At 52.3% G+C, this 26,741-nt stretch overlaps 1 protein-coding gene across 1 annotated transcript in view; it reads left to right on the top strand.

The window, feature by feature from the left end:
- fam117bb (family with sequence similarity 117 member Bb) overlaps nt 1–24,755 on the top strand; it is a 66,839-nt gene extending 42,084 nt beyond the window's left edge. The window contains exons 3-7 of the mRNA XM_045707801.2: nt 4,451–4,546; nt 10,605–10,712; nt 17,225–17,675; nt 22,094–22,217; nt 22,571–24,755. Of these exons, the coding sequence (XP_045563757.2) occupies nt 4,451–4,546; nt 10,605–10,712; nt 17,225–17,675; nt 22,094–22,217; nt 22,571–22,946 (1,155 nt within the window). The 3' untranslated portion in view covers nt 22,947–24,755. The remainder of the gene's footprint in view (nt 1–4,450; nt 4,547–10,604; nt 10,713–17,224; nt 17,676–22,093; nt 22,218–22,570) is intronic.
- The last annotated feature ends 1,986 nt before the right edge of the window (nt 24,756–26,741 follow it).

Here is a 26,741-nt window from a genome sequence, read left to right as displayed (position 1 = left end):
TACCCCTCTCCCCATCTCATCTTCTCCCTCCAGTCAGTCCCCACAGCTGTAGAACAGAGCTCTGTCTGTCCCCTCTCCCCATCTCCTCTTCTCCCTCCAGTCAGTCCCCACAGCTGTAGAACAGAGCTCTGTCTGTCCCCTCTCCCCATCTCCCCCTCTACCCCTCTCCCCATCTCATCTTCTCCCTCCAGTCAGTCCCCACAGCTGTAGAACAGAGCTCTGTCTGTCCCCTCTCCCCATCTCCTCTTCTCCCTCCAGTCAGTACCCACAGCTGTAGAACAGAGCTCTGTCTGTCCCCTCTCCCCATCTCCTCTTCTCCCTCCAGTCAGTACCCACAGCTGTAGAACAGAGCTCTGTCTGTCCCCTCTCCCCATCTCCTCTTCTCCCTCCAGTCAGTCCCCACAGCTGTAGAACAGAGCTCTGTCTGTCCCCTCTCCCCATCTCCCCCTCTACCCCTCTCCCCATCTCCTCTTCTCCCTCCAGTCAGTCCCCACAGCTGTAGAACAGAGCTCTGTCTGTCCCCTCTCCCCATCTCCCCCTCTACCCCTCTCCCCATCTCCTCTTCTCCCTCCAGTCAGTCCCCACAGCTGTAGAACAGAGCTCTGTCTGTCCCCTCTCCCCATCTCATCTTCTCCCTCCAGTCAGTCCCCACAGCTGTAGAACAGAGCTCTGTCTGTCCCCTCTCCCCATCTCCCCCTCTACCCCTCTCCCCATCTCCTCTTCTCCCTCCAGTCAGTCCCCACAGCTGTAGAACAGAGCTCTGTCTGTCCCCTCTCCCCATCTCCTCTTCTCCCTCCAGTCAGTCCCCACAGCTGTAGAACAGAGCTCTGTCTGTCCCCTCTCCCCATTTCCCCCTCTACCCCTCTCCCCATCTCCTCTTCTCCCTCCAGTCAGTCCCCACAGCTGTAGAACAGAGCTCTGTCTGTCCCCTCTCCCCATCTCCTCTTCTCCCTCCAGTCAGTCCCCACAGCTGTAGAACAGAGCTCTGTCTGTCCCCTCTCCCCATCTCCTCTTCTCCCTCCAGTCAGTACCCACAGCTGTAGAACAGAGCTCTGTCTGTCCCCTCTCCCCATCTCCTCTTCTCCCTCCAGTCAGTACCCACAGCTGTAGAACAGAGCTCTGTCTGTCCCCTCTCCCCATCTCCCCCTCTACCCCTCTCCCCATCTCCTCTTCTCCCTCCAGTCAGTCCCTACAGCTGTAGAACAGAGCTCTGTCTGTCCCCTCTACCCCTCTCCTCTTCTCCCTCCAGTCAGTCCCCACAGCTGTAGAACAGAGCTCTGTCTGTCCCTCTCTCCCCATCTCCCCTCTACCCCTCTCCCCATCTCCTCTTCTCCCTCCAGTCAGTACCCACAGCTGTAGAACAGAGCTCTGTCTGTCCCCTCTCCCCATCTCCCCCTCTACCCCTCTCCCCATCTCCTCTTCTCCCTCCAGTCAGTCCCCACAGCTGTAGAACAGAGCTCTGTCTGTCCCCTCTCCCCATCTCCCCCTCTACCCCTCTCCCCATCTCCTCTTCTCCCTCCAGTCAGTCCCCACAGCTGTAGAACAGAGCTCTGTCTGTCCCGGTCTCTGGCTCAGCTGGTAATCTTAAACTCCTGAGAAGGAGGAAGTGATCTTTGGCAAAGACCCAGGCTGGACCAGACCCACCTACTCAAACATTTTTCTTTCAGTGTTTTCTATGGCCTGTCTGGGGTTGTCAGATGAGTGGGGGTTGGCAGTGTTTTGGGACTATTCTATTGGTCCTACTAAACCAGTCAAGCACTCAATCAAACACAGACAAAAGTATTTTAAAATGATTTTAAATTGTATTTGAACTCAGATCTGCCACCAGACCACTCCAGCCCCCAGTCCTCTCTTCCCGGGCTTTACTATACTATACTATACTCTGCTCTACTCTACTCTGGGCTCTACTCTGCTCTACTCTGGACTCTGGCTGGGCTATGGTGTGGGTTGTTACTGCAGCAGGCTGGGCTATGGTGTGGGTTGTTACTGCAGCAGGCTGGGCTATGGTGTGGGTTGTTACAGCAGGCTGGGCTATGGTGTGGGTTGTTGCAGCAGGCTGGGCTATGGTGTGGGTTGTTACTGCAGCAGGCTGGGCTATGGTGTGGGTTGTTACAGCAGCAGGCTGGGCTATGGTGTGGGTTGTTACAGCAGCAGCAGGCTGGGCTATGGTGTGGGTTGTTACAGCAGCAGGCTGGGCTATGGTGTGGGTTGTTACAGCAGCAGCAGGCTGGGCTATGGTGTGGGTTGTTTCTGCAGCAGCAGGCTGGGCTATGGTGTGGGTTGTTACAGCAGCAGGCTGGGCTATGGTGTGGGTTGTTACAGCAGCAGGCTGGGCTATGGTGTGGGTTGTTACAGCAGCAGCAGGCTGGGCTATGGTGTGGGTTGTTACTGCAGCAGCAGGCTGGGCTATGGTGTGGGTTGTTACAGCAGCAGGCTGGGCTATGGTGTGGGTTGTTACAGCAGCAGGCTGGGCTATGGTGTGGGTTGTTACAGCAGCAGCAGGCTGGGCTATGGTGTGGGTTGTTACAGCAGGCTGGGCTATGGTGTGGGTTGTTACTGCAGCAGGCTGGGCTATGGTGTGGGTTGTTACTGCAGCAGGCTGGGCTATGGTGTGGGTTGTTACAGCAGCAGGCTGGGCTATGGTGTGGGTTGTTACAGCAGCAGGCTGGGCTATGGTGTGGGTTGTTACAGCAGCAGGCTGGGCTATGGTGTGGGTTGTTACAGCAGCAGGCTGGGCTATGGTGTGGGTTGTTACTGCAGCAGCAGGCTGGGCTATGGTGTGGGTTGTTACAGCAGGCTGGGCTATGGTGTGGGTTGTTACAGGGAGCAAGATCTCTAACCCAGTTATAATGGACCTATCAGGGAGCAAGATCTCTATACCCAGTTATAATGGACCTATCAGGGAGCAAGATCTCTATACCCTAGTTATAATGGACCTATCAGGGAGCAAGATCTCTATACCCTAGTTATAATGGACCTATCAGGGAGCAAGATCTCTATACCCTAGTTATAATGGACCTATCAGCGAGCAAGATCTCTAAACCCAGTTATAATGGACCTATCAGGGAGCAAGATCTCTATACCCAGTTATAATGGTCCTATCAGGGTCCTTTATCATAATGGATGGTCCTTTATCCTAATGGATGGTCCTTTATCATAATGGATGGTTCTTTATCATAATGGATGGTCCTTTATCATAATGGATGCTCCTTTATCATAATGGATGGTTCTTTATCATAATGGATGGTCCTTTATCATAATGGATGGACCTTTATCCTAATGGATGGTCCTTTATCATAATGGATGGGCCTTTATCCTACTGGATGGTTCTTTATCCTAATGGATGGTTCTTTATCATAATGGATGGTCCTTTATCATAATGGATGGTCCTTTATCATAATGGATGGTCCTATATCCTTATGAAGATGATATGGGCCAACTCGTACGCACAATGATGGCTTCTTTATTGCAGGCGAAGAGCTTCACAGCAACCAACGCTAACCCCCATGGTTAGCCCCCTAGCAGGCGACTAGCGCTAGCTAACGCTAACCCCCATGGTTAGCCCCCTAGCAGGCGACTAGCGCTAGCTAACGCTAACCCCCATGGTTAGCCCCCTAGCAGGCGACTAGCGCTAGCTAACGCTAACCCCCATGGTCAGCCCCCTAGCAGGCGACTAGCGCTAGCTAACGCTAACCCCCATGGTTAGCCCCCTAGCAGGCGACTAGCGCTAGCTAACGCTAACCCCCATGGTCAGCCCCCTAGCAGGCGACTAGCGCTAGCTAACGCTAACCCCCATGGTCAGCCCCCTAGCAGGCGACTAGCGCTAGCTAACGCTAACCCCCATGGTTAGCCCCCTAGCAGGCGACTAGCGCTAGCTAACGCTAACTAGCACAAAACAAAAAAATATAAAGATACTTGGAAGTCAAAGTATCAATAGAATATTGTCCAAAATAATATTGATATGTAGCTATGGATTCTCTCTCTCTCTCTCTCTCTCTCTGCCTCTCTGCCTCCCTGCCTGTTTGTCTCCTGCTTTGTGAAGGTGGTATGAATGAGTGTCTGGGGCTAGCCAGGGTTTGGGTTCAGGGTTTGTCTCCAGTCATGAATAATATAGTAAAGCTGAAGAAAAGGATCTCTGACTCCCTGGTCTCACTGTGGTCCTCTTGAAGATTAGAGGTTGAGGGTCACTCCCTCTCTGGCTAGATCTGAGAGCTTTTGATTTTCCTTTATGGAGAAGTCCAGTGGGAATGAAAGTCTTCATCACCAAAATGTCCTGCAACTGTTCAAACAATTAAACAAATATAAACAAACTTGTTATACATGATTCATCTGGGAGTTATCATTGTGTGTACAGTACATGAACTGTTTACATACATAAGACTTAAGCCTTGATATACACAACATTGGTTAAAATGGTTGATTTGCTGTGTTTATGTGTCTCTTTCCCCAGACCCCCAGTGCCTGGGCAGAGGAGTTTGTGGAGAAGAGGAGGAGGGCTTCTCACCAACGTTCAGCCTCCTGGGGAAGCAATGACCAACTTAAAGAGGTATGCACTCCTACCCTCCTCCTCCTCCTCCTCCACCTCGCCCTCTACACCCCTTCCCCCAGCCCTCTACACCCCTTCCCCCAGCCCTCTACTCCCCTTCCCCCAGCCCTCTACACCCCTTCCCCCAGCCCTCTACACCCCTTCCCCCAGCCCTCTACTCCCCTTCCCCCAGCCCTCTACTCCCCTTCCCCCAGCCCTCTACACCCCTTCCCCCAGCCCTCTACACCCCTCCACCCCTTCCCCCAACACCCCTCCCCCCCTTCCCCCAGCCCTCTACACCCCTCCACCCCCCTCCCCCAGCCCTCTACACCCCTCCACCCCTTCCCCCAGCCCTCTACACCCCTCCACCCCTTCCCCCAGCCCTCTACACCCCTCCACCCCCCTCCCCCAGCCCTCTACACCCCTCCATCCCTTCCCCCAGCCATCTACACTCCTCCACCCCTTCCCCCAGCCCTCTACACCCCTCCACCCCCCTCCCCCAGCCATCTACACCCCTCCATCCCTTCCCCCAGCCCTCTACACCCCTCCATCCCTTCCCCCTGCCCTCTACACCCCCTCCATTCCTTCCCCCAGCCCTCTACACCCCTCCATCCCTTCCCCCTGCCCTCTACACCCCTCCACCCCTTCCCCCACCCCTCTACACCCCTCCACCCCCCTCCCCCAGCCCTCTACACCCCTCCATCCCTTCCCCCACCCCTCTACACCCCTCCACCCCCCTCCCCCAGCCCTCTACACCCCTCCACCCCTTCCCCCAACACCCCTCCCCCCCTTCCCCCAGCCCTCTACACCCCTCCATCCCTTCCCTCAGCCATCTACACTCCTCCACCCCTTCCCCCAGCCCTCTACACCCCTCCATCCCTTCCCCCTGCCCTCTACACCCCTCCATCCCTTCCCCCACCCCTCTACACCCCTCCACCCCCCTCCCCCAGCCCTCTACACCCCTCCATCCCTTCCCCCAGCCCTCTACACCCCTCCATCCCTTCCCCCTGCCCTCTACACCCCTCCACCCCTCCCCCCTTCCCCCAGCCCTCTACACCCCTCCACCCCCCTCCCCCAGCCCTCTACACCCCTCCATCCCTTCCCCCTGCCCTCTACACCCCTCCACCCCCCTCCCCCAGCCCTCTACACCCCTCCACCCCTTCCCCCTGCCCTCTACACCCCTCCATCCCTTCCCCCTGCCCTCTACACCCCTCCATCCCTTCCCCCAGCCCTCTACACCCCTCCATCCCTTCCCCCACCCCTCTACACCCCTCCACCCCTTCCCCCAACACCCCTCCCCCCTTCCCCCAGCCCTCTACACCCCTCCCCCCCTTCCCCCAGCCATCTACACCCCTCCACCCCTTCCCCCAGCCCTCTACACCCCTCCACCCCCCTCCCCCAGCCCTCTACACCCCTCCATCCCTTCCCCCAGCCCTCTACACCCCTCCACCCCCCTCCCCCTGCCCTCTACACCCCTCCATCCCTTCCCCCAGCCCTCTACACCCCTCCACCCCTTCCCCCTGGCTGGGTCAGGGTAGTGGTGTGGCTGGGTCAGGGTAGAGGTGTGGCTGGGTCAGGGTAGAGGTGTGGCTGGGTCAGGGTAGAGGTGTGGCTGGGTCAGGGTAGTGGTGTGTGGCTGGGTCAGGGTAGAGGTGTGGCTGGGTCAGGGTAGAGGTGTGGCTGGGTCAGGGTAGTGGTGTGGCTGGGTCAGGGTAGAGGTGTGGCTGGGTCAGGGTAGAGGTATGGCTGGGTCAGGGTAGAGGTGTGTGGCTGGGTCAGGGTAGAGGTATGGCTGGGTCAGGGTAGAGGTGTGTGGCTGGGTCAGGGTAGAGGTGTGGCTGGGTTAGGGTAGAGGTGTGGCTGGGTAGAGGTGTGTGGCTGGGTCAGGGTAGAGGTGTGTGGCTGGGTCAGGGTAGAGGTGTGGCTGGGTCAGGGTAGTGGTGTGGCTGGGTCAGGGTAGAGGTGTGGCTGGGTCAGGGTAGAGGTGTGGCTGGGTCAGGGTAGTGGTGTGTGGCTGGGTCAGGGTAGAGGTGTGGCTGGGTCAGGGTAGAGGTGTGGCTGGGTCAGGGTAGTGGTGTGTGGCTGGGTCAGGGTAGAGGTGTGGCTGGGTCAGGGTAGAGGTGTGGCTGGGTCAGGGTAGTGGTGTGTGGCTGGGTCAGGGTAGAGGTGTGGCTGGGTCAGGGTAGAGGTGTGGCTGGGTCAGGGTAGAGGTGTGGCTGGGTCAGGGTAGAGGTATGGCTGGGTCAGGGTAGAGGTGTGTGGCTGGGTCAGGGTAGAGGTATGGCTGGGTCAGGGTAGAGGTGTGTGGCTGGGTCAGGGTAGAGGTGTGGCTGGGTCAGGGTAGAGGTGTGGCTGGGTAGAGGTGTGTGGCTGGGTCAGGGTAGAGGTGTGTGGCTGGGTCAGGGTAGAGGTGTGTGGCTGGGTCAGGGTAGAGGTGTGGCTGGGTCAGGGTAGAGGTGTGGCTGGGTCAGGGTAGTGGTGTGGCTGGGTCAGGGTAGAGGTGTGGCTGGGTCAGGGTAGAGGTGTGTGGCTGGGTCAGGGTAGAGGTGTGGCTGGGTCAGGGTAGAGGTATGGCTGGGTCAGGGTAGAGGTGTGTGGCTGGGTCAGGGTAGAGGTGTGGCTGGGTCAGGGTAGAGGTGTGGCTGGGTCAGGGTAGTGGTGTGTGGCTGGGTCAGGGTAGAGGTGTGGCTGGGTCAGGGTAGAGGTGTGGCTGGGTCAGGGTAGAGGTGTGGCTGGGTCAGGGTAGTGGTGTGTGGCTGGGTCAGGGTAGAGGTGTGGCTGGGTCAGGGTAGAGGTGTGGCTGGGTCAGGGTAGTGGTGTGGCTGGGTCAGGGTAGAGGTGTGGCTGGGTCAGGGTAGAGGTATGGCTGGGTCAGGGTAGAGGTGTGTGGCTGGGTCAGGGTAGAGGTATGGCTGGGTCAGGGTAGAGGTGTGTGGCTGGGTCAGGGTAGAGGTGTGGCTGGGTAGAGGTGTGTGGCTGGGTCAGGGTAGAGGTGTGTGGCTGGGTCAGGGTAGAGTCGTGTGGCTGGGTCAGGGTAGAGGTGTGGCTGGGTCAGGGTAGAGGTGTGGCTGGGTCAGGGTAGTGGTGTGGCTGGGTCAGGGTAGAGGTGTGGCTGGGTCAGGGTAGAGGTATGGCTGGGTCAGGGTAGAGGTGTGTGGCTGGGTCAGGGTAGAGGTGTGGCTGGGTCAGGGTAGAGGTATGGCTGGGTCAGGGTAGAGGTGTGTGGCTGGGTCAGGGTAGAGGTGTGGCTGGGTCAGGGTAGAGGTGTGGCTGGGTCAGGGTAGAGGTGTGTGGCTGGGTCAGGGTAGTGGTGTGTGGCTGGGTCAGGGGTAGTGGTGTGTGGCTGGGTCAGGGTAGAGAGGTGTGTTTGGGTCCGGGTAGAGGTGTGGCTGGGTCAGGGTAGAGGTGTGGCTGGGTCAGGGTAGAGGTGGTGTGGCTGGGTCAGGGTAGAGGTGTGTGGCTGGGTCAGGGTAGTGGTGTGTGGCTGGGTCAGGGGTAGAGGTGTGTGGCTGGGTCAGGGTAGAGGTGTGTGGCTGGGTCAGGGTAGAGGTGTGTGGCTGGGTCAGGGTAGAGGTGTGGCTGGGTCAGGGTAGAGGTGTGGCTGGGTCAGGGTAGAGGTGTGTGGCTGGGTCAGGGTAGAGGTGTGGCTGGGTCAGGGTAGAGGTGTGGCTGGGTCAGGGTAGAGGTGTGTGGCTGGGTCAGGGTAGTGGTGTGTGGCTGGGTCAGGGGTAGTGGTGTGTGGCTGGGTCAGGGTAGAGAGGTGTGTTTGGGTCCGGGTAGAGGTGTGGCTGGGTCAGGGTAGAGGTGTGGCTGGGTCAGGGTAGAGGTGGTGTGGCTGGGTCAGGGTAGAGGTGTGTGGCTGGGTCAGGGTAGAGGTGTAGCTGGGTCAGGGTAGAGGTGTGGCTGGGTCAGGGTAGAGGTGTGTGGCTGGGTCAGGGTAGTGGTGTGTGGCTGGGTCAGGGGTAGAGGTGTGTGGCTGGGTCAGGGTAGAGGTGTGTGGCTGGGTCAGGGTAGAGGTGTGTGGCTGGGTCAGGGTAGAGGTGTGGCTGGGTCAGGGTAGAGGTGTGGCTGGGTCAGGGTAGTGGTGTGGCTGGGTCAGGGTAGAGGTGTGGCTGGGTCAGGGTAGAGGTATGGCTGGGTCAGGGTAGAGGTGTGTGGCTGGGTCAGGGTAGAGGTGTGGCTGGGTCAGGGTAGAGGTATGGCTGGGTCAGGGTAGAGGTGTGTGGCTGGGTCAGGGTAGAGGTGTGGCTGGGTCAGGGTAGAGGTGTGGCTGGGTCAGGGTAGAGGTGTGTGGCTGGGTCAGGGTAGTGGTGTGTGGCTGGGTCAGGGGTAGTGGTGTGTGGCTGGGTCAGGGTAGAGGTGTAGCTGGGTCAGGGTAGAGGTGTGGCTGGGTCAGGGTAGAGGTGTGGCTGGGTCAGGGTAGAGGTGGTGTTGGCTGGGTCAGGGTAGAGGTGTGTGGCTGGGTCAGGGTAGTGGTGTGTGGCTGGGTCAGGGGTAGTGGTGTGTGGCTGGGTCAGGGTAGAGGTGTAGCTGGGTCAGGGTAGAGGTGTGGCTGGGTCAGGGTAGAGGTGTGGCTGGGTCAGGGTAGAGGTGGTGTTGGCTGGGTCAGGGTAGAGGTGTGTGGCTGGGTCAGGGTAGAGGTGGTGTGGCTGGGTCAGGGTAGAGGTGTGTGGCTGGGTCAGGGTAGTGGTGTGTGGCTGGGTCAGGGGTAGAGGTGTGTGGCTGGGTCAGGGTAGAGGTGTGTGGCTGGGTCAGGGTAGAGGTGTGTGGCTGGGTCAGGGTAGAGGTGTGGCTGGGTCAGGGTAGAGGTGTGGCTGGGTCAGGGTAGAGGTGTGTGGCTGGGTCAGGGTAGAGGTGTGGCTGGGTCAGGGTAGAGGTGTGGCTGGGTCAGGGTAGAGGTGTGTGGCTGGGTCAGGGTAGTGGTGTGTGGCTGGGTCAGGGGTAGTGGTGTGTGGCTGGGTCAGGGTAGAGAGGTGTGTTTGGGTCCGGGTAGAGGTGTGGCTGGGTCAGGGTAGAGGTGTGGCTGGGTCAGGGTAGAGGTGGTGTGGCTGGGTCAGGGTAGAGGTGTGTGGCTGGGTCAGGGTAGAGGTGTAGCTGGGTCAGGGTAGAGGTGTGGCTGGGTCAGGGTAGAGGTGTGTGGCTGGGTCAGGGTAGTGGTGTGTGGCTGGGTCAGGGGTAGAGGTGTGTGGCTGGGTCAGGGTAGAGGTGTGTGGCTGGGTCAGGGTAGAGGTGTGTGGCTGGGTCAGGGTAGAGGTGTGGCTGGGTCAGGGTAGAGGTGTGGCTGGGTCAGGGTAGTGGTGTGGCTGGGTCAGGGTAGAGGTGTGGCTGGGTCAGGGTAGAGGTATGGCTGGGTCAGGGTAGAGGTGTGTGGCTGGGTCAGGGTAGAGGTGTGGCTGGGTCAGGGTAGAGGTATGGCTGGGTCAGGGTAGAGGTGTGTGGCTGGGTCAGGGTAGAGGTGTGGCTGGGTCAGGGTAGAGGTGTGGCTGGGTCAGGGTAGAGGTGTGTGGCTGGGTCAGGGTAGTGGTGTGTGGCTGGGTCAGGGGTAGTGGTGTGTGGCTGGGTCAGGGTAGAGGTGTAGCTGGGTCAGGGTAGAGGTGTGGCTGGGTCAGGGTAGAGGTGTGGCTGGGTCAGGGTAGAGGTGGTGTTGGCTGGGTCAGGGTAGAGGTGTGTGGCTGGGTCAGGGTAGTGGTGTGTGGCTGGGTCAGGGGTAGTGGTGTGTGGCTGGGTCAGGGTAGAGGTGTAGCTGGGTCAGGGTAGAGGTGTGGCTGGGTCAGGGTAGAGGTGTGGCTGGGTCAGGGTAGAGGTGGTGTTGGCTGGGTCAGGGTAGAGGTGTGTGGCTGGGTCAGGGTAGAGGTGGTGTGGCTGGGTCAGGGTAGAGGTGTGTGGCTGGGTCAGGGTAGTAAATAACACTCCAAGAGGAACAAATAGTATTATACATGTATTGAAATGGTTCAGCCATGAATAGGGGAACCTTTATCGCTGTCCTTGGTTCGGCGATGGTCATTTGGAAAAGTATTTTGGACCTGTTCTTCCCTCTCTTCCTCCTGACCCGTCTCATCTCTCTGTTGTCTCTCTCCAGATCGCCAAACTGAGGCAGCAGCTCCAGCGCAGTAAGCACAGCAGCCGTCACCACAGGGACAAGGAACGCAAAGCACCATTCAGTGGGAACCATGCTGCTCTCCACCAGGTGTGAACAGGGCGAGGCGAGGCGAGGGACCCATAAAGCCGTAGAGAATAGATGGAAATGGTCTAGGCCTGATTTAAACAGCTGTAATTGGGATTATTTACATGAAATCTAGATCTCCACTGTTACAAAAGGACTCAAAGCAGATTCAGGTTCAGATTTAGATTCAGATGCAGATTTACATTCAAATTCAAATTCAGATTGAAGTTTAGATTCAGGTTTAGATTTACATTCAGATTTACATTCAGATTCAGGTTTAGATTCAGATTCAGGTTTAGATTCAGGTTTAGGTTTAGATTCAGATTCAGGTTTAGATTCAGATTCAGGTTTAGATTCAGGTTTAGGTTTAGATTCAGATTCAGGTTTAGATTCAGATTTAGGTTTAGATTCAGATTCAAGTTTAGATTCAGATTCCGCTCTTCATGAGGGGTGAATTAGCCAGGTGCAGCAGTGGAGGCTAACAGACACACACAGGACCTCTCGCGCTCCTCTCTCTCTCCTCTCCCCTCTCTTTCCTCTCTCTCTCTCTCTCTCTCTCTCTCTCTCTCCCCCTTCTCTCTCCTCTCCTCTCTCTCCCCCCTTTCTTCTCCCCTTTCTCTCCTCTCTTTCTCCCTCTCTTTCCTCTCTCTCCCCTCTCTCTCCTCCTCTCTTTCCTCCCTCTCTCCTCCTCTCTTTCCTCCCTCTCTCTCCCCTCTCTCTCCCCTCTCTCGCCTCCTCTCTCTCCTCTCTCCCGCTCTCTCCTGTTTTGTATTTGACCATGAATTAGTGCAGCATGTGGTGAATGTATCCCTCTGTCTCTCCTCAACTTTGCCAGGGAGACAATTAACAGCCACACTCTGTTCAGCTGTCCCCTAGTGTGTGTGTATGTGTGTGTGTGTGTGTGTGTGTGTGTGTGTGTGTGTGTGTGTGTGTGTGTGTGTGTGTGTGTGTGTGTGTGTGTGTGTCGTGCGTGCGTGCGTGCGTGCGTGTGTGTGTGTGTGTGTGTGTGTGTGTGTGCGCACGCGCGCACGCGTCAGTGTGTGTGTGTGCATGTCCCAGACTCGAGCACCATCTGTCGCTGTGCTGGGCTCAGTCCTCCTCTACTGAATCTTATTTACACACACACACACACACACACACACACACACACACACACACACACACACACACACACGTTTGTTTGTGAGGACCTCTAAAAACACCCTTCTCTGTAGACCCAGTCCAGTGGCATGGCCTCAGGTATAGCTCTATGATATACAGTACTCTATATATATACAGTATTCTCTGTAGACCCAGTCCAGTGGCATGGCCCTAGGTATAGCTCTATGATATACAGTACTCTATATATATACAGTATTCTCTGTAGACCCAGTCCAGTGGCATGACCCTAGGTATAGCTCTATGATATACAGTACTCTATATATATACAGTATTCTCTTTAGACCCAGTCCAGTGGCATGGCCCTAGGTATAGCTCTATGATATACAGTACTCTATATATATACAGTATTCTCTGTAGACCCAGTCCAGTGGCATGGCCTCAGGTATAGCTCTATGATATACAGTACTCTATATATATACAGTATTCTCTGTAGACCCAGTCCAGTGGCATGGCCTCAGGTATAGCTCTATGATATACAGTACTCTATATATATACAGTATTCTCTGTAGACCCAGTCCAGTGGCATGGCCTCAGGTATAGCTCTATGATATACAGTACTCTATATATATACAGTATTCTCTGTAGACCCAGTCCAGTGGCATGGCCCTAGGTATAGCTCTATGATATACAGTACTCTATATATATACAGTATTCTCTGTAGACCCAGTCCAGTGGCATGGCCCTAGGTATAGCTCTATGATATACAGTACTCTATATATATACAGTATTCTCTGTAGACCCAGTCCAGTGGCATGGCCTCAGGTATAGCTCTATGATATACAGTACTCTATATATATACAGTATTCTCTGTAGACCCAGTCCAGTGGCATGACCCTAGGTATAGCTCTATGATATACAGTACTCTATATATATACAGTATTCTCTTTAGACCCAGTCCAGTGGCATGGCCCTAGGTATAGCTCTATGATATACAGTACTCTATATATATACAGTATTCTCTGTAGACCCAGTCCAGTGGCATGGCCCTAGGTATAGCTCTATGATATACAGTACTCTATATATATACAGTATTCTCTTTAGACCCAGTCCAGTGGCATGGCCCTAGGTATAGCTCTATGATATACAGTACTCTATATATATACAGTATTCTCTGTAGACCCAGTCCAGTGGCATGGCCTCAGGTATAGCTCTATGATATACAGTACTTGTTTAAAACAGCTTTTGAAGCTATTTGTCTGAACTCTGCACTTTACTTTGGGGTTGAAACATTTCCGTATGGGATTATGGGAAAACAAAATGTCTTGTTCCCCCACCAAAAAGTTTTTTTTTTTGTAGTTTATATGAGGCAGAGATGGGTAGAGTACTGAAGATCTGTAACGTTACTTAAGTAAAACTACTGTTGCTTAGATTGTAAATTTACTCGAGTAAAAATAAAAGTAGCCCTTTTAAGAATGTACTTCCCGTAAGAGTAACAAAGTATCCGGTCAGAAAACTGCTTCAGTACTAGTTACACCTTATGGTGAACTGTGACACTAAACACACTAAAATGTTGTAAATATACCGTAATTTACGGACTATTAAGCGCACCTGAATATAAGCCGCACCCACTGAATACATTTTTTTTATATTATTTTGAACATAAATAAGCCGCACATGTCTATAAGCCGCAGGTGCCTACCGGTACATTGAAACAAATGAACTTTACACAGGCTTTAACGAAACACGGCTTGTAACTAAAAATTAGCAGTAAACAGTAGCCTACCAAGAAAGTCATTGGTCACTATCTTCCTCCTCCTGTGCACTGAAACAAACCACTGAAGTCATCTCCTTTGGTGTCGGAGTTGAATAGCCTCAGAATTACTTCATCCGATATTGGATCGTTTTCATTGTCGCTCTCGTCACTTTCATCCGGAGGCAAATCCCCCGCTGAGCCCTCTTCAACATGCAGCAGTCCAGCCTTTCGAAAACCCGTTGATGATAGTGGATTTTTTGACAATACTCAGGACCCACTGGCAGACTTGACCATAAGTTGCTCTTCGCATGCGGCCCGTTTTAGTGAAGGATTTCTCCCCACTTGTCATCCAAGCCTCCCGCTGAACACGGAGCGCCACCTTAAATGCACGATTTACACCGATGTCGAGTGGCTGCAAATACTTTGTTGTGCCCCCAGGGAATCAGGGTGACAAAAATGACTCCCGTAATCAGAATGATGGGAAGTTTGAGAGCGCTCGATTTAATCTAAACAGTAAACAAAAAAGTTGTTTGACCTTAATAACCCGTTCGGCAATTTCATTGGTCTAATGAAAGCTTCATGCCGCCAAAAAACTGAGCACGTCACAGAATGTGTTTTTTTTTTTTAGAAAAAAATGTGAAAGCGGAAAAAAAATCCATATATTAGCCGCGTCATTGTTTAAGCCGCGAGGTTCAAAACGTGGGAAAAAAGTTGCGGCTTATAGTCCGGAAATTACGGTAGTTAACAAAATGTATTCAATGTCTTAACAGATTATTTTTTTTTTTTTTAATCCAATACAATTTGAAATCATCAGCATGGTACTGAAGGAAAAAGCAAAGACTGGATATTTCCCAAATAAATAGTTTAGTCTGTTTATACAACATTTACATTAGAGAAATGTGAACACTATGGGAATGTTGACCTTAGGATGTTTATAAGGGGCAACTACAGAATTATTTACACGAGCCAAGTGATAACTGAGCACTAGATTAGTCAGTGGAAGTTTAAAAGATAATTATAAATAATTTTCAAGAACAAAATCAAATCCAGTTCAGAACTATTGCCTTTTTGAGTGAACATTGGAGATGTCCTTCATTCAAAGCTTGTTGAATGCAAATCATACAACACAAAAACTAAATTAAGATTTAGTATAAAATTAGTATTTAGCCTCGTTATTGTTATTCTTATTGTGTTACTTTTTATTTTAGTCTACTTGGTAAATATTTTCTTAACTCTTCTTGAACTGCATTGTTGGTTAAGGGCTTGTAAGTTAGCATTTCACGGTAAAGTCTACACTTGTTGTATTCGGCGCATGTGGCAAATAAAGTTTGATTTGATTTTTGCTAGAGCTGCCCCCGGTCAACTGTAAGTGCTGTTATCGTGAAGTGGAAACGTCTTGGAGCAACAACGGCTCAGCCGTGAAGTGGTAGGGCCACACAAGCTCACAGAACAGGACCGACAAGGTGCTGAAGCACATATAAAAAAAAAAAAATCATCTGTCCTCAGTTGCAACACTCACTACCAAAGTTACAAACTGCCACTGGAAGCAACGTCAGCAGAATAACTGTTTGCCGGGAGCTTCATGAAATGTGTTTTCATGGCCGAGCAGCCGCACCCAAGCCTAAAAGATCACCGTGCGCAATGCCAAGCGTCGGCTGGAGTGGTGTAAAACTGTCTCGACTCTGGAGCAGTGGAAACACGTTCTCTGGAGTGATGAATCACGCTTCACCATCTGGCAGTCCGGCGGGACAAATCTGGGTTTGGCGGATGATGTACGCAATCAACCAGTCCAAACATCAGACTTAAGCCTCAGTTGAACTTGATGTTGATGTGTACACTCAGATTGCAATCTGAAATGGTCTTCCCTGTGGCTCAGTTGGTAGAGCATGGTGTTTGCAACGCCAGCATGGTGTGTGCAACGCCAGGGTTGTGGGTTCGATTCCCACGGGGGGCCAGTACAAAAAAATGCATGAAATTAAATTAAATGTATGTAATGTATGCATTCACTACTGTAAGTCGCTCTGGGTAAGAGCGTCTGCTAAATGACTAAAATGTAAAAAAAAATGTAAATGTCTGTCTGTCAGACAGGGGTAGAGTTAATCAATCGATATTCAAATCAAATCAAATGTATTTATATAGCCCTTCTTACTGGGCTGGACGGGGCCGTTCCTCCCCAGAGAGAGACTGGGCTGGACGGGGCCGTTCCTCCCCAGAGAGAGACTGGGCTGGACGGGGCCGTTCCTCCCCAGAGAGAGACTGGGCTGGACGGGGCCGTTCCTCCCCAGAGAGAGACTGGGCTGGACGGGGCCGTTCCTCCCCAGAGAGAGACTGGGCTGGACGGGGCCGTTCCTCCCCAGAGAGAGACTGGGCTGGACGGGGGCCGTTCCTCCCCAGAGAGAGACTGGGCTGGACGGGGCCGTTCCTCCCCAGAGAGAGACTGGGCTGGACGGGGCCGTTCCTCCCCAGAGAGAGACTGGGCTGGACGGGGCCGTTCCTCCCCAGAGAGAGACTGGGCTGGATGGGGCCGTTCCTCCCCAGAGAGAGACTGGGCTGGACGGGGCCGTTCCTCCCCAGAGAGAGACTGGGCTGGACGGGGCCGTTCCTCCCCAGAGAGAGACTGGGCTGGACGGGGCCGTTCCTCCCCAGAGAGAGACTGGGCTGGACGGGGCCGTTCCTCCCCAGAGAGAGACTGGGCTGGACGGGGCCGTTCCTCCCCAGAGAGAGACTGGGCTGGACGGGGCCGTTCCTCCCCAGAGATAGACTGGGCTGGATGGGGCCGTTCCTCCCCAGAGAGAGACTGGGCTGGACGGGGCCGTTCCTCCCCAGAGATAGACTGGGCTGGATGGGGCCGTTCCTCCCCAGAGAGAGACTGGGCTGGACGGGGCCGTTCCTCCCCAGAGAGAGACTGGGCTGGACGGGGCCGTTCCTCCCCAGAGAGAGACTGGGCTGGACGGGGCCGTTCCTCCCCAGAGAGAGACTGGGCTGGACGGGGCCGTTCCTCCCCAGAGAGAGACTGGGCTGGACGGGGCCGTTCCTCCCCAGAGAGAGACTGGGCTGGATGGGGCCCCTCCTGCTGTTGATCCCAAGGTCTAGACCTCAGAGTTGGGTTTTATTACTCTGTTGTTAAGTATCTTCTTATTGGTATTGTTGATTGAACATTTTGTCTGTGTGGGACACTGTCTATGAATGGTATTTGTGTAAGTCAATTTACATGAGTGTGTGGTTTACTTGTATTTACACTACACATCTACAACACACACACACACACACACACACACACACACACACACACACACACACACACACACACACACACACACACACACACACACAGAGCAGCAGGAATAGTTAAGCGGTGCTGTGTCGCTGCTTCATGTTTGTTGAGGATAAGTGGTTATTGAGATGCTAATGTCGAAGAGAAGAGGACCAAGTCTGTTATAAAGGGGATTCAGGTCCTCCTGTGCACCTTGGCCCTTGTCAAGCCCATTGGACTTGAATTGCTTCCACTCCTCTCTCTGTCTCTCTCTCTCTCTCTCTCTCTCTCTCTCTCTCTGTCTCTCTCTCTCTCTCTCTCTCTCTCTCTCTCTCTCTCTGTCTCTCTCTCTCTGTCTCTCTCTCTCTCTGTCTCTCTCTCTCTCTCTCTCTCTCTCTCTCTCCTCTCTCTCTCTCTCTCTCTCTCCAGGCCCCAATCCCAAAGACTGTCCTGATTCCCATCAAGTCCTCTGTGTCTCGGATGCGGAACAGTGTGGAAGGGCTGAACCAAGAAATAGAGAGGATTATAATCTGCGACGCAGGAGAGAGGGACGAGCTACACCCCCACCGTGTCCCCGATGGACGCCGTGCCCCCCCACCGTTGTCCCAACGCTCCTCCTCCCCTTCAATCGCATCACAGTCCTACAGCAGCTCCTACAGCAGCTCTGTTTTCCGCAGCATCAACACCCAGACACCCCAGGGTGGGAGAGGGGCCAGTGGAGGTGGCGTGGTCAGCAGCCGCTCCGAGTCCGTCTCCCCTTCCTTCCTGACTGTCCCCACTGACACGGAGACGGCGGGGGAGAGAGGGGGAGACGGAGTGGGAGAGGGAGAGAGCCCCTTGCCTAATGGTGATGAGCTGCTAACGGACTGCGGAGAAAAAGGTAAGGAAACCACAGACACATAGCAGAGACCCTCCCTCCCTCCCTACCTACTGATCAATAAATACAATTGTATTTATACTGAAAACATTTTTATTTTTTTACACAACTTGGTTTCATGAGCTGAAATGAAAGATCCCAGACATTTTTTTTCAAATGCACAAAAAAACGTATTTCTCTCAAAATGTGTTTACATCCCTGTTAGTGAGTGAGCATTTCTCCCTTGCCAAGATAATCCATCCACCTGACAGGTGTGGCATATCAAGAAGCTGATTAAACATAATGATCATTACACAGGTGCACTTTGTGCTGGGGGCAATAAAAGGCCACTCTAAAATGGGGATTTTTGTCACACAACACAACACAAGTGTGTGACGTTTTGAGGGAGTGTGCAATTGGCATCCTGACTGCAGCAATGTCCACCAGAGCTATTGACAGCTAAATTAAATGTTCATTTCTCTACCATAAGCCGCCTCCAATGTTATTTTAGAGAATTTGGCAGTCCATCCAACCGGCCTAACAACCGCGGACCATTTGTAACCACGCCAGCCCAGGACCTCCACATCCGGCTTCTTCACCTGCGGGATCGTCTGAGACCAGACACCCCGGACAGCTGATGAAATTGTGCGCTTACACAACCAAATCATTTCTGCACAAACTGTCAGAAACCGTCTCAGGATAGCTCATCTGCATGCTCGTCATCCTCACCAAACCCGACTTCAGTGGGCAAATGCTCACCTTCGATGGTCACTGGCCTCGCTGGAGAAGTGTGATCTTCACGGATGAATCCCGGTTTCAACTGTACCGGGCAGATAGCATGTATGGCGTCGTGTTGGCGAGCGATTTGCTGATGTCAACGTTGTGAACAGAGTGCCCCATGGTGGAGGTGGGGTTATGGTATGGGCCCCATGGTGGAGGTGGGGTTATGGTATGGGCCCCGTGGTGGAGGTGGGGTTATGGTATGGGCCCCATGGTGGTGGTGGGGTTATGGTATGGGCCCCGTGGTGGAGGTGGGGTTATGGTATGGGCCCCATGGTGGAGGTGGGGTTATGGTATGGGCCCCATGGTGGCGGTGGGGTTATGGTATGGGCACCATGGTGGAGGTGGGGTTATGGTATGGGCCCCATGGTGGAGGTGGGGTTATGGTATGGGCCCCGTGGTGGAGGTGGGGTTATGGTATGGGCCCCGTGGTGGAGGTGGGGTTATGGTATGGGCCCCGTGGTGGAGGTGGGGTTATGGTATGGGCCCCATGGTGGAGGTGGGGTTATGGTATGGGCCCCATTGTCGTGCCATTCATCCGCCGCCATCACCTCATGTTTCAGCATGATAATACACGGCCCCATGTTGAAAGGATCTGTACACAATTCCTGGAAGCTGAAAATGTCCCAGTTCTTCCATGGACTACTGCATACTCAGACATGTCACCCATTGAGCATGTTTGGGATGCTCTGGATCGAGGTGTACGACAGCGTGTTCCAGTTCCCGCTAATATCCAGCAACTTCACACAGCCGTTGAAAAGGAGTGGGACAACATTCCACAGGCCACAATCAACAGCCTGATCAACTCTATGTGAAGGAGATGTGTCGCGATGCATGAGGCAAATGGTGGTCACACCAGATACCGACTGGTTTTCTGATCCACGCCCCTACCTTTTAAAAAGGTATCTGTGACCAAGAGATGCATATCTGTATTTCCAGCCATGTGAAATTCATAGATTAGGGCCTAATGAATTTATTTAAATTGACTGATTTCCATAAATGAACTGCAACTCGGAAAAATGTTGAATTTGCATGTTGCGTTTCTATTTTTGTTCGTTGTATAAAGCCCTTATTACATCAGCAGTTTACAGTAACCCCACTAACAACTCTGACACACACACACACACACACACACACACACACACACACACACACACACACACACACACACACACACACAGACTCATTTTCAGCAGGCTACTTTTTCACTTAAATACTTCGTTAGTCAGCCGAGCACCTCTTCCACTAGAATAAACCAGACTAGTCAGCTGAGCCCTCTTCCACCAGAATAAACCAGCCTAGTCAGCTGAGCCCTATTCCACTAGAATAAACCTGACTAGTCAGCCGAGCACCTCTTCCACTAGAATAAACCAGACTAGTCAGCTGAGCCCTCTTCCACCAGAATAAACCAGCCTAGTCAGCCGAGCCCTATTCCACCAGAATAAACCAGCCTAGTCAGCCGAGCCCTCTTCCACCAGAATAAACCAGCCTAGTCAGCCGAGCCCTATTCCACTAGAAAGATTCCCTGAAACATGAGGTTGATGGCGGTGGATGAATGGCACGACAATGGGCCTCAGCATCTCGTCACGTTATCTCTGTGCATCCATAGATAAAATGCAATTGTGTTCGTTGTCCGACTAGTCTGGTTCATTCTAGTTACAAATAGCGCGACAAACAATGCATAATAGCACAATTGGTTAGGAGTAAAACTGCTCCTATTTCTTCCAGAGTCATATTATGACTCATATTGTGGTAACGATGAGTCGAATTCCACTTAGCCTATTGTTTTAATGGCACATTCATTTATTTTATTTCACCCGTTTCATATGCTGCATTTGAATAGAGGCGCATAGGCTCTTTACTTTGATTGACGAACAGCACGCTTGACTAGTTTATAAAAGGTGTGGAACTGACTGAATAAAGTCGATCTCATATACAGTATCTTTACCATTCAGAAATCATACAACGTTAATATTACATACAATTAATGTGATTATTTTTTTTTTAACCAATTTGTTCCTTCCCACTACTACATGTGTTGATTTGTCTCATTTACATCATAAAGTATAGAAAATAACAAAGGCTATAAAATAGTCTGTAGAAAACAAACCTTAAAAGGTCTAAATGCAGACTTTTTTTTTTATATATCAATATCAAATAATTTCTGGGCAACAATTAAGTACCTTACTATCTATGTCCATGGTATCACATCAGGACAAGTCAGCTAAAGATCTCGTTTGTATTTTCAATATGAAGTCCAGCAGGACTTGCCGGACAGTGACGTTAAAGTGAGTGACTCGTCAGTAGCTTATCGAAACGGTAAAAGAGATGTTAATTTGACTCCCTAATTTGCATACCGTTAGGCTTTTTTTTGGGGCGTTTTATCTGCAGGTAAATTATGTAAATATTAAATGAAGATGGTGAATCCTCCTCCTCAGCACAGGATGACTGGCTCATATTAATGTCCGGAACGGAGTGGATGGAATGGCATCACATGGAAACCATGTATTTGATACCATTCCACCGATTCCGATCCATTCATTACCACGAGCCAGTCCTCCCCCAATTAACGTGCCACTGCAGTGGTCCTCACTGCAGGGACAATTGGTAGGCTAGTGGAGATATAGCCTCACTCTAGTCCAAAATAGGATCAAATAAAACATATGTAATTGTTTTTAAAAAGCTAATGATACTCGTATGGTATTTACAGATGTTGCGATAGGTCTACTGATCTAATCAATGTGCTAACAATGGAACTGTCACCTGCTGCTCTCTGTGTAGTAAAGACCCATGTTTAACACCTGCTTCATTCTTCAATCATACCTGTATTATAGATAGCTGAGAAAATGCCTCTTAAAAGGAAGCTTGAAGCCTGTGGAAGTCAGCAGACTCTCACAGGATTCTTTAAGAAGAAATATATATTTTTTTAAAATAAATTACCCTGTAATTCAAAAAGAGAGTTGCAAACACTTGTTGAAATTCATTCAGTAATTTAACTGATGTCGCTCCATCTGTTATCTTAACACGTATGGACCCAGAACTTCATTCAGCATTTGTTCTGTTTATTTTAGAGACCCGTTTTGTCATTTGCAAAAAGTGTCAATCGTACAATTTGTTTGATTTAAAATGTAACCTTTTTTTTCCTGTTTTTAATAAAATACATAATTCATGGCAATTCATATCTTGCTGTAAAATACTTTAATCTTTAAGAAAATGTAATGTAAAAAAAAAAAAAGTTATATTTTCTCTTAATTACAAAATATTCCTAGTCGTATAGGGCTGGACGGTATCCAAAACAACACAAAATACACTGAATTCATACATTTTCAGTCTTTTAAATTGTAAAACAATTTTCCAATCTGGGAGGTACACTTAACACAATTTTCTATAATTTCGCTGTGTATTTTGGATGGAATCAAGGCATTAAAATGTGCCAGAGGCCACCAAAATAGAGCTTGTTCAACAAAAATATCTTAACCTGGGGGAGGGGGGCCCCCGAACCCCCCCCCCCGAACCGGTGGAGCCTGGCTGGCTAGCTTTTTATTTGACTGGCTACTCCCATGTGCTTGTGGAAAACACTGTGCCGCCCAGGCTGATAACTAATCACGTGTGTTAGAATTACTCATAATAATAATAATAATTATTATTATTACTTTTCCCAGACCTCGGGCCCAGCTCTCCGCTCCCTAAATACGCCTCCTCTCCTAGACCAAACAACAGCTACATGTTCAAACGAGAGCCTCCTGAGGGCTGCGAGAGAGTCAAGGTCTTCACTGAGGAAACACAGTCAGTACTTTTTTACTCTCATATCAATTATCATGTTGCTGTTGTTTCTTAACGTCGTCCTTCTCTTCTTGTTCTGCCTTTATCGCTCTCGGGTAGTGCCTGAGCCTGCAGAGCATTAAACCTTGACATGATGCTAATGACCCCAGACTAGCTGAGTCAGAATGTGCTGTTATGTTTAGTGACACTTCTGTTCTCTCTGTGTGTTCGCGGTTGTCCTTCTCTCCTCTCTTCTCCTCTCATTTGCTCTCTTCTCTTCCCCCCCCCCCCTCTCCTCTCTTCTACCCTCCTCTCCTCTCTTTTCCTCTCCCCTCCTCTCCTCTCCTGTTCTTTCCCCTCCCCTCCCCTCCCCCCAGGTCCAAGCCTCCCCAGCAGGTCCCTTGTCCTCTCCTGAGGTCCAAGATTGCCCAGCAGGTCCCTCAGTTCCTCACAGGTCCAGACAAGAACAAGGTCAACTTTATCCCCAACAGTGGCTCGGCCTTCTGCCTCGTCAGCATCCTCAAGCCCCTCCTCCCCACGACCACGCAGGAACTAAACCTCAAGCCCCTCCTCCCCACGACCACCCAAGAGCTCAGCCTGAAGAGCTCCGGGACCGGGGCCAACGTTACCTTATCCCACCTCAGCACACCTCTTACTGGGGCTTCCCTCAGCCTTTCTCCCCTGACTCTGGAGCAGCAGGAGCAGTCCCCTACCAACAGACCAGCTAGAGTCCCCTACCAACAGACCGGCTAGAGTCCCCTACCAACAGACCGGCTAGAGTCCCCTACCAACAGACCAGCTAGAGTCCCCTACCAACAGACCGGCTAGAGTCCTCTACCAACAGACCAGCTAGAGTCCCCTACCAACAGACCAGCTAGAGTCCCTTACCAACAGACCGGCTAGAGTCCTCTACCAACAGACCAGCTAGAGTCCCCTACCAACAGACCGGCTAGAGTCCCCTACCAACAGACCAGCTAGAGTCCCTTACCAACAGACCGGCTAGAGTCCTCTACCAACAGACCAGCTAGAGTCCCCTACCAACAGACCAGCTAGAGTCCCCTACCAACAGACCGGCTAGAGTCCCCTACCAACAGACCTGCTAGAGTCCCCTACCAACAGACCAGCTAGAGTCCCCTACCAACAGACCAGCTAGAGTCCCCTACCAGCAGACCAGCTAGAGTCCACTACCAACAGACCAGCTAGAGTCCCCTACCAACAGACCGGCTAGAGTCCCCTACCAACAGACCAGCTAGAGTCCCCTACCAACAGACCAGCTAGAGTCCCCTACCAACAGAACAGCTAGAGTCCCCTACCAACAGACCAGCTAGAGTCCCCTACCAACAGACCAGCTAGAGTCCTCTACCAACAGACCAGCTAGAGTCCCGTACCAACAGACCGGCTAGAGTCCCCTACCAACAGACCGGCTAGAGTCCCCTACCAACAGACCGGCTAGAGTCCCCTACCAACAGACCAGCTAGAGTCCCTTACCAACAGACCGGCTAGAGTCCTCTACCAACAGACCAGCTAGAGTCCCCTACCAACAGACCGGCTAGAGTCCCCTACCAACAGACCAGCTAGAGTCCCTTACCAACAGACCGGCTAGAGTCCTCTACCAACAGACCAGCTAGAGTCCCCTACCAACAGACCAGCTAGAGTCCCCTACCAACAGACCGGCTAGAGTCCCCTACCAACAGACCTGCTAGAGTCCCCTACCAACAGACCAGCTAGAGTCCCCTACCAACAGACCAGCTAGAGTCCCCTACCAACAGACCAGCTAGAGTCCCCTACCAGCAGACCAGCTAGAGTCCACTACCAACAGACCAGCTAGAGTCCCCTACCAACAGACCGGCTAGAGTCCCCTACCAACAGACCAGCTAGAGTCCCCTACCAACAGACCAGCTAGAGTCCCCTACCAACAGAACAGCTAGAGTCCCCTACCAACAGACCAGCTAGAGTCCCCTACCAACAGACCAGCTAGAGTCCTCTACCAACAGACCAGCTAGAGTCCCGTACCAACAGACCGGCTAGAGTCCCCTACCAACAGAGCAGCTAGAGTCCCCTACCAACAGACCGGCTAGAGTCCCCTACCGACAGACCAGCTAGAGTCCCCTACCAACAGACCAGCTAGAGTGCCTTACCAACAGACCAGCTAGAGTCCCCTACCAACAGACCAGCTAGAGTCCCCTACCAACAGACCAGCTAGAGTCCCCTACCAACAGACCGGCTAGAGTCCCCTACCAACAGACCGGCTAGAGTCCCCTACCAACAGACCGGCTAGAGTCCCCTACCAACAGACCAGCTAGAGTCCCCTACCAACAGACCAGCTAGAGTCCCCTACCAACAGACCAGCTAGAGTCCCCTACCGACAGACCGGCTAGAGTCCCCTACCGACAGACCGGCTAGAGTCCCCTACCGACAGACCGGCTAGAGTCCCCTACCGACAGACCGGCTAGAGTCCCCTACCGACAGACCGGCTAGAGTCCCCTACCGACAGACCGGCTAGAGTCCCCTACCGACAGACCGGCTAGAGTCCCCTACCGACAGACCGGCTAGAGTCCCCTACCGACAGACCCCCTACCGACAGACCGGCTAGAGTCCCCTACCAACAGACCAGCTAGAGTCCCCTACCAACAGACCAGCTAGAGTCCCCTACCAACAGACCAGCTAGAGTCTCCTACCAACAGACCGGCTAGAGTCCCCTACCAACAGACCGGCTAGAGTCCCCTACCAACAGACCAGCTAGAGTCCCCTACCAACAGACCAGCTAGAGTCCCCTACCAACAGACCAGCTAGAGTCCCCTACCAACAGACCAGCTAGAGTCCCCTACCAACAGACCAGCTAGAGTCCCCTACCAACAGACCAGCTAGAGTCCCCTACCAACAGACCAGCTAGAGTCCCCTACCAACAGACCAGCTAGAGTCCCCTACCAACAGACCAGCTAGAGTCCCCTACCAACAGACCAGCTAGAGTCCCCTACCAACAGACCAGCTAGAGTCCCCTACCAACAGACCGGCTAGAGTCCCCTACCAACAGACCAGCTAGAGTCCCCTACCAACAGACCAGCTAGAGTCCCCTACCAACAGACCAGCTAGAGTCCCCTACCAACAGACCAGCTAGAGTCCCCTACCAACAGACCAGCTAGAGTCCCCTACCAACAGACCAGCTAGAGTCCCCTACCAACAGACCAGCTAGAGTCCCCTACCAACAGACCAGCTAGAGTCCCCTACCAACAGACCAGCTAGAGTCCCCTACCAACAGACCAGCTAGAGTCCCCTACCAACAGACCAGCTAGAGTCCCCTACCAACAGACCAGCTAGAGTCCCCTACCAACAGACCAGCTAGAGTCCCCTACCAACAGACCAGCTAGAGTCCCCTACCAACAGACCAGCTAGAGTCCCCTACCAACAGACCAGCTAGAGTCCCCTACCAACAGACCGGCTAGAGTCCCCTACCAACAGACCAGCTAGAGTCCCCTACCAACAGACCCATTCAGGTCAGAACCACCAGAATCCTGGTCCACAAACTCCCAGCTGGTCCTTTTCTAATCACATGGCAGAAAAACATTCTGAAATTATCCTCCTGGAAGACAAAAATGAGTTTTTGCTCTGCAGCTTTGTAGTTGATCAAGAACGAGTAGGGTAACAAAAGACCCTTCTGTTGCGATGTTTATTCAGGATAGAGTTAGATATGTTTACTACTATCACCCTATAACCTCTGTCCCTGTAACCTTTGAGTGTTGACAGGACAGCGGACGCATGGCCCTGCCACTCCTCTCCCTTCTCACTGCTCGTAGGGAGCAGACAAAATGGACACCCCCACAGCCAGTGGTTTGAAGTGAACTGGTCAAAACAACAGAGACTTTCATTAATCCCAGAGATGAATCTAAACCTAAAGATTGTTAATGTTTACCTGTGACAGTGGTAGTAGCCATCTGCATCTTTCCTGGAAAGAAAATAAGTAGTCTGTATTTTGTCTTATTTTTGCAGTGGAGCTTTCTATCAGAAATGTATTTTTTATGTAATGCATGTAATAAACAAACAATGATATGACTGTTTTATTATTTATTTTTTTTAGTTTAGTTCTCAGCGAGACCAAGAGACCTGGTGACGATCACAATGCTCTCGGGTTGATAAAGGTCCTAGATCTCCTCAGGGACTCAGAGGGGCGTATTATGTGGTGGAGGTCTGTTCCATAACTTTCCACGAGTTCTAGAACCTTTCAAGAGTTCCAAGAGTTCTAGAACCTTTCAAGAGTTCCAAGAGTTCTAGAAACTTCCAAGAGAAGTAAAGAGGAAAGTGAATGTGCCTGTTTTCCCAACCTGGCCCATCGAGGGTCAAGAGTCTAAAATGTCCTTAGCCTCGTCTGTCTGTCCGTCCGTCCGTCTGTCCGCCCGCCCGCCCGCCCGTCCGTCCGCCCGCCCGCCCGTCCGCCCGCCCGTCCGTCCGTCTGCCTGCCTGCCTGTCTGTCTGTCTGTCTGTCTGTCTGTCTGTCTGTCTGTCTGTCTGTCTGTCTGTCTGTCTGTCTGTCTGTCTGTCTGTCTGTCTGCC

The sequence above is a fragment of the Salmo salar genome, chromosome 21, assembly GCF_965601325.2.
Source record: "Salmo salar chromosome 21, fSalSal1, whole genome shotgun sequence".
In the NCBI taxonomy this organism is placed as follows: domain Eukaryota; kingdom Metazoa; phylum Chordata; class Actinopteri; order Salmoniformes; family Salmonidae; genus Salmo; species Salmo salar.
This window is presented reverse-complemented; position numbering and strand designations above follow the sequence as displayed.